Source organism: Tupaia chinensis, unplaced genomic scaffold (assembly GCF_000334495.1).
Source record: "Tupaia chinensis unplaced genomic scaffold, TupChi_1.0 Scaffold000565_1, whole genome shotgun sequence".
In the NCBI taxonomy this organism is placed as follows: domain Eukaryota; kingdom Metazoa; phylum Chordata; class Mammalia; order Scandentia; family Tupaiidae; genus Tupaia; species Tupaia belangeri.
This window is the reverse complement of record NW_006160078.1, coordinates 1,709,342-1,717,606: the sequence shown is the minus strand read 5'-3', so window position 1 is coordinate 1,717,606 and position 8,265 is coordinate 1,709,342. Positions and strand designations below refer to the sequence as shown.

General features: G+C 38.5%; 1 protein-coding gene across 1 annotated transcript in view; it reads left to right on the top strand.

The window, feature by feature from the left end:
• CNTN4 (contactin 4) overlaps window positions 1–8,265 on the top strand; it is a 252,313-nt gene that overhangs the window by 21,899 nt on the left and 222,149 nt on the right. Inside the window, exon 2 of the mRNA XM_006157939.3 lies at window positions 6,506–6,608. Within this exon, the coding sequence (XP_006158001.1) occupies window positions 6,511–6,608 (98 nt within the window). The 5' untranslated portion in view covers window positions 6,506–6,510. The remainder of the gene's footprint in view (window positions 1–6,505; window positions 6,609–8,265) is intronic.

The following is an 8,265-nucleotide window of genomic DNA, read 5'->3' as shown; positions in this document are numbered from 1 at the left end:
ATCTCTAACAGTTCCATCTGATTCTTTTGTAAAGTGTGCAATTCCTCTTTTAGATCTTGCATGAATTTCCTCACCTCCTGGAACTCAACAACTTCTTTCTCCTTCCTCTTCAGCAGTTCATTGTCTCTCTTCTCTTCCATCTCTGTTAGTTTTGCCATTATGAATGTTCTGAATTCTTTATCAGACATTTCCATGAATTCCCTTGAACTGTGTGTGGATGAAGACAAGTTATCCTTTTCCCTTGGAGGAGAGGTATTTTCTTGCTTCCCCACATTTCTTGTGGTCCTGCAGCAATTTCTAGTCATCTGGTGGATGGTCGGTTTCTTTCCAAACTTGGAAGTTCAAACACACGAGTTTTGTATGCTGGAGGCCCAGTTATCAGTGGGGCATCTTCCTTTCTCCCAAAATGGCTAGATCGCAGGAGCCATGGAGCTGTCTGTCTCTTGAAGAAGGCCTTTTCTCTATTTTATTTTATTTTTAATTTATTGCCATAGAGTGTGTGTGCTTGCAAGAGACAAAGATAGAAAGCAGAAAAGTAAGAAAGCACCTTCAGGAGAGATAGCCATCCTGCATTCCCTTCTCCTCCATTCTCCTCTGGAATTTTGGATATGCATACACGCACACCCAGCATGATTTTCCAGTCATCATATCTGGGGCTCAAACTGTGGCCAGCTATGTGGGAACCTAGCACTTTAATCACCATGCCACCTGATGGCCCCAACTGCGCACACACACACACATAGATAAATAGAGAGAGAGACAGAGAGAGAGAGAGAGGCAGGGAGGGAGGGAGAGAGAAGAGCCTGTGCCAGATGTAAGCAAATTAAATAGAATAGTTCAAAAATGTTCCAAAAAGTTGTTCATAATATAGTTGAAGATAGTTGCTTCCTTCAATGTTATGACTTTAATACTAGGACAATTTCTATATACAATAAAATTTCCTTAAATGGCAGTAAAAGCCATTTCCTTCTATCTATGATCTCCATCTTTATATACCATGACTACTGCCATATGTCCATATCAATGTATGTTATTACTGATGATTCTGTTTTTAGTGATCCTACACCCATCAGTATGGGTCACTGTGTATCATCCACCTACTAACCATCCCATGTGACCAGGTAAACACCTATACAGTCCATTTTAGTCAAAGATGATCTTCAGTGAGTGAATATGTACTAGAAGTCACAATGATAATAAATTATTTTCATGCTTAGAAAGAAGTACATGTTTGACTTAGTAGCAATTAAGTGTCACAGTATAAAGACCAATATTCCTTGTTTTCCTCCCATCCATAGACTCTTACTCATCACATTTTTCCCATTGTATTATTGGTACTGAGTGATACAGGAAGAAAAAAGAAACATCAAAAGGACTTTAATTCAGCAAAGAGGTTGAAGTTCAGCAGAAGAGATGCCATGTATATAAATAGTATAAAGATGATAGAAAACATTTTTGCCATTCAATAGGTGCCCTGAAGTTCATAGAATGTCTATGTCAGTAGTTATTTACTGAATACCTATTGAGTGAAGAAAGGCAATAGAAGTTAGGAAGATAATGATAAAAAGACACATGATTTGATGTTATGTCTTTTACCGTCTAGATGGAAGACAGACCCTAAACACATGAACAAAGAAGGAAACTATAGAAGGTGATAAGTAACATGAAAGAAATAAAATGTTAACTGAGAATAACAATAGGGACCCATTTTAGATAAGGTGATCAGAAAATACTATTCTGAGGTGGCATCATTGTAACTGAGATATGAATCAAGAGAAAGCTTTATCCAGGTAAAGTCACGGGGAATCAAGAGAAATGGAAATATTGAGCTGTCAGGAAAGTACCGATGCATTTTTGCATAGAAAAACAGAGAAATAACATTGTGACTTTCCCAGCAACCTAATATGTTCACACGAAGACTTGCACGTGAATGTTACAAAAGCATTACTGGTACTAGCTAAAAGTGGAAGTAACCACATGTCATCCACCCGTTTTATGGGCATCACTGTGTTTCCTCGAGAAAATATTTTGATGTCCTAATGCTCAGTATGTGACCTTACTTGGAAGGAGGATTATTGTAGATAAAGTAGTTCAGTGAAAGAAATGAGACACACAATACCACATATTGTACAATTCCATTTATATGGAAGTCTAGGAAAGGCAAAATGTGAGGAGAAAGAAATCAGGACTTAGACTGGATTAACTATAAAAAGGCATGTGAGATCTTATTGGGGTAAGGGAAATGTTCTAAAGCTGGCTTATGGTGATGGCCGCACAACTCAGCAATTTGCTAAAACCAGTTGAATTGTACACATAAAATTGGTGAGTTTTTTGGCATGTAAGTTATATCTCAAAAAATTGTTATTTAAAAAAAAATTTCATGGGAAACAACAGTAACTGAGGCAGAAAAGGTTTTATACTTTCTGGTCATTAAAAGATCAGCAAATGTCATAATGGTTACGTCCCTGGACTCCCACATAGTCGACCATGGATTGGATCTCTAATCCAGAGGCTTAAAACTCATGCCATGCACATGTGCATGCATGCCCAAAATCCTGACAGGAGAATGGAGGAGAAGGGATTGAAGCATAGCCATACATCCCGGAGGATGATTTCTTGCTTTCTGTCTCTCTGTCTCTATGTCTTTCTGGCAAGCACCTGCACCCTATAGCAGCAATCTCTCTTGAAAAAAAAAAAAAAACCCCTCTTAAAAAAAAAAAAAAAAAAAAAAAAAAAAAAGACCGCAGTGGGCTGAGCCTCTGATACAGTGGTTAAGGTAGCTGGATCTCACATGGCCAATGGCATAGTTTGGGTCCTTGACCGAGCAGCTTATAAAACACCCTGAGTGCATGTGCATGCCCAAAATCTTGAAAGAAGGGGAAAATGGAGAAGGTATTGCAGCCTGATGACTCCCTATGAGCAGTTTCTTACTTTCTCCCCTCTCTATTTATCTAGCAAATGCACATGCCCTCTGACAAATTAAATTAAAAAACAAAACAAAACAAAAAAACCACTGTGGGTGGGGCAAGCCAGTGGCATGGTAGTTAAGGCACTTGGACTCTCACATGACCAACCACAGTTTGAGTCCCGAATCTGATGGCTTACTTTCTCACTTTCTCTCTCTCTCTCTGTGAGTGCATGTGCCCTATAGAAAATTAAAATAACTAACAATAATAAAATAAAATAATTAAAAAAAATCATTGTGGGCTAGAGAATAGGACATACAGTGGAGAAGAGAAATCAGTAATTCGGTGAAGAATTCTGGAAGAATGGACTCACAGTCGGGCCTAATAGGTAGGATTTTAGGATGAGGGGAAAATAGTTCACGGCTCTGGGACATTGCTGTTTCTGTAATCCCAGTGATATTTTGATTCTTCAGAATAAGGTTATATAAGACACGTTTGCTCCTTGATGTTATTTTCTTAGCTGAGTTAAAGAAATTCCATTTACATGTAGTGTTTATAAGAAGAGGGAGACTAGGGAAAAATGGATACTTCTCAGACATCCTTGCTCCTCACTGTCTCATCTCCCTCCATGCATGATGCAATGCAGTGCAGACTGTCTTCATTTCCTGAGAGGACAAAAGATCTCTTTCTCTCAAGGCAATTCTTTTTTTTAATTAACACTGCTCTTGAGTACATAGCCACATACACAGCACTAAAAGGTGTTAACTTGCTCACTGCACTCGGAGTCATACTACTGATATTTATGGGATGATGATTCAACCATACAGGCTGTTTGTTAGCAAGTTCAGCAGCTGTGTGTGAGCGCTGTTGTTATCATGCACCAGGCCAGCTTTCTGCTAATGCATAAATGAAAGCAAACCCAAACTTCGGTGCAAGAGACCTCAGAGCACATGGACAGCAGGTGGTGTGGTGAATAAGATGCTGAACTCCTACAGAACCGACCATGGTTCAAGTCCCGGACCTAGCAGCTTGCTTTCTCACTATCTGTCTGTCTGTCTGTCTCTCTCTCTCTCTCTCTCTCTCTCTTTCTCTCTCTCTCTGTGTGTGTGTGTGTGTGTGTGTGTGCCTCTCTCTGGCAAATGCATGTGCACTATAGCAAACAATAATAAATAAAATAAATAATAATGGTAAAAGAGAGAGAGAGACTTCAGAGCATAGAGATTGGCCCAAAACAGTGGAATGATTTTGTATCTGAACCTTTAAGCATGGATTTAGTGTGTTCTAAGCTAGTGTTGTGGTGCAATTCATTGCAGTGGTGAGATTAAGACCAGGAGTCTGGAGCCAGAATTTCAACACTAACTAATTTGCTATAGGGCTAAAGACAAACTGTTCATCCCCTTTGAGATGACAGACCTGCTTGTAAAAGGAAGGGATAGATCAGAACTATAATTTTAACCTTCTGAGGTAGGCATCATTTCAAGAATAGGTTGCTAACTATGGAACCTCTAGAAAAGTGTGCATCTGTTAGGAAACTAATATCAAGACATTGAATTCTCTCTCTCTCTCTCTCTCTCTCTTTCTCTCTCTGTGTGTGTGTGTGTGTGTGTGTGTGTGTGTGTGTGTGTGCCTCTCTCTGGCAAATGCATGTGCACTATAGCAAACAATAATAAATAAAATAAATAATAATGGTAAAAGAGAGAGAGAGACTTCAGAGCATAGAGATTGGCCCAAAACAGTGGAATGATTTTGTATCTGAACCTTTAAGCATGGATTTAGTGTGTTCTAAGCTAGTGTTGTGGTGCAATTCATTGCAGTGGTGAGATTAAGACCAGGAGTCTGGAGCCAGAATTTCAACACTAACTAATTTGCTATAGGGCTAAAGACAAACTGTTCATCCCCTTTGAGATGACAGACCTGCTTGTAAAAGGAAGGGATAGATCAGAACTATAATTTTAACCTTCTGAGGTAGGCATCATTTCAAGAATAGGTTGCTAACTATGGAACCTCTAGAAAAGTGTGCATCTGTTAGGAAACTAATATCAAGACATTGAATGCTAAACTGAATTATATCAGCATCCCTTCCAAATCCGGTGCATAATGTCATTGTGGGGATGGAGAAACAAAAACAAAAATTAAAAAATAATTGTGTTCAGGGTTATGCTGTTAATAAAACACCTCATAGTAAGCCTAGCTAAATTGTAGGCCATCTGAAACTCAGGTTATTATTTTTTCAAAGATTAAGGAGATCGTTTGATGCTTCTTGAACTCTGAAAGAATGGAAAGATGAAAAAGGTCACCTCTCAAAATGAATGAAATCATATCTTCTGTTATTGTACCTTTCCCTGTCTATTCCCTGTTTTTAACCTTGTCTTCTGAATCCATTGGTCTTCTTTTCTCTGACTCCTTTTTCCCAAAGGAGAGATGAACTGGAGAGTTCTATCATTTTCTACTAAGATAGATAATTCCAAATTTTATATTGGCGTAATGGAATCAGAGATTATGGAAAATGACCAGAAATTGATTAGGAATGAATGTTTTACTAAAACAGAATATTGGTAGACAGGGTCAAGAACGTATTGATAAGATGGGACCAGCAATTGGTCTAATGTCTATGTCACTGGACTCCCTTGAAGTCGACCACAGTTCAAGTCCCAGACCTGGTGGCTTAAACCCACTCTGGGCACGTGTGCATGCGTTCCCAAGATCCTAAGAGGAGAATGGAGGAGAAAGGATTGTGGCATGGCCACCCCCGCCCCTCCACAGTGTGATTTCTCTCTGTCTGTCTCTCTGTCCCTCTCTTGTCTTTCTGGTGAGTGCACACACCCTATAACAAAAACTCCCCCTCAAAAAAAAAAAAAAAAAAACAAGAATGTATTGATAAGAAATAATTGATAAATATTCAGTTATAAGGCAGGGAGTTAATTTGCTGTACTGTCATTTCCCAGAATATGGGAGAAATGGGAGAATACAACTGTCAAGGTAAAAATGCCATGGGCTAGGTTGGTATAACTTAAAGGCTGTTTTGCTTCCTATTATCCTTTTTTCATTGGTTCAGAATATAATAAAAAATACAAGTATTTGATGTTACCTTGCATATGCTAATTTCTGATCAATTCAGATTGATCTTGGAAGGGAAAATGGTGACCACATAACAATTGCTTAGAAAAAGTGTTCCTTTTATAGATATGATAAAGCATATACTTATATTTATTTTAAAAATACTTGTAAAATAGTTTAAATTTTTCTGCAGTGTTTCCAAACAGTTAACTGATTTATTTTGCTGGTGACTAGGACTTTATCCCTCCCCCACCTTCTTTTCCTAGTGACTGCCTTAAAATGTATTTTTGAGAAGCAAAGTCATATGCATGGAGAATTTAATCCTAGGCAGATGGTGTGGCGCTATGATACAAATCTTTCTCTAGCAGTAATTCAAAGAAGAGGTACAATTCATGACTGTTAGAGAAGGGACCTGCATTAAATGACGGAATTAATTGGGCACATAATGATGTAAAGCAGCATCCTACATAAACAGAAAAACACTTTTTATAATGTGCCATTTTAAAAGAATTTCCAAGACTAACTCTTATGTTTATCTACAGGAGTGATGGGTGAATATGAGCCCAAAATAGAAGTACAGTTCCCAGAAACGGTCCCAACGGCAAAAGGAGCAACGGTCAAGTTGGAATGCTTTGCTTTAGGAAAGTAAGTCCTGGGTTTCCTTCCTCCAAGTCCTCCCTTCAGCTTGGGCAGGTACAGCATTTTCCTTGCCCTGTTCACATTAATGGCTTCTGAGGTGACAGAGAGGCAAGTGCCCCCTTTCTCTTTGTAATTCTGTGTATGCATCCTGGGTTCTGTCCTCTCACCACAGAGAGGGGACACGTAGTGTGCAAGAAGGATTAGGCTGCCATGACTGACAGGGCCAAAGGCGAGCTGAATGGGCAATTCTGAAAAAGTATGGTGTTCTATTATTATGACCTGTAATGCACATGCTGCCTGACCCGGAGTGACAGGAAAACAATGGTCGTCATTTGAGATACAGTCAAGCCGACTATTTGGAAAAATACGGACTTTCATTCTGGCCCCAGTTTACAGAGGATGTGTCAAAATTTCCTCAAATTTCTCTTTAAATTGCCAGTTTTTGCCTCTGCATTCAATTTCCTTTTGCTCTGGCTTGAGATAGATATGTCCTGATATTCTCTTGAGACTCTATTTTACAGTCATCTGAAAAGTATTCACAACTTTATTATTTAGTCTGAATTATTCTTAGAGGAACCCACTCCTTGGGAACCCTTTCCATAGAGTATCTGTCAGAGGGCATTAAACAAAACAATAAAATGCAAATCGATTGGGATTTTGATTCTCCAGTAACCAGCTAAAAAGGTCTGGATTAAACAACATAACATAAACTATCATCTGAAGTGAGGATTTAACGATCTGTGTCATTCTCCATTCCCACCCCCATCTCTCCATCCAGCAAACCCATGACTGATTCCGGATCTTTCTCCTTCACCCAGATGTTGACCAAGTCAATAGCACTCACTCCTTGTAATCCTTGCATCCACATGTCATCTACTTCCTTAGATTTTTGTGTTTTACAATAACAATAGCTTTTTTTTTCATTTTATTTTCAGTTCTAATAGAAGGGTTGTTTTGGTTTCTTCCTGTCATGGCAACATCAGCTATAGTAGTATCTTTATTTTGGTACAGTACAATACAGTGGTAATTTTTTGTTTCCAGATAATTTACCACATTAAATAAATGATGACATAGCTATGGGATTGAACACTGTACAGACATTAAAAGTCAAGTTGTAAAACAAACATGTAAGGCTTACAAGATGCCCGTGTGTTATTGTTAAGGGAATAAGAGCAAATTGCAAACGATATAATATGTTCACTTTTATAAATTTTAAAGTACATTGTGTACAGATATGTGTGACGAAACATTTTATCAACAACAGGCCACATATACAAGAGTGGTCCCATAAGAAGCATATAAGCTATACCATACACCCTAATTGTGTAATGGGCTATACCACTCTATGATAGTCACACAATGACAAAGTTGCCTAACAACACATTTCTCAGACCAATCCTCGCTGTTAAGTGAAACGAGACTCTGCGCGTGTGTGTACACACATAAATCAATGCAAGAAAACGTGAAAGCAGGTACCTAAGTAGTCTAGGTATGTATTTGGTGAACTCTGCAAGGTGACATCTTGAAAAATATTCCATGAAGAAAGAGCAAAATTTACATTTCCATACTTCAAAGGGGGCTAAGAATTAAAATCTATTCACACTGCTTGAATGGACTGGAATGAAAACAAAAGGTCCAAATTGGGCTTCTCCAGTCTGTAGGG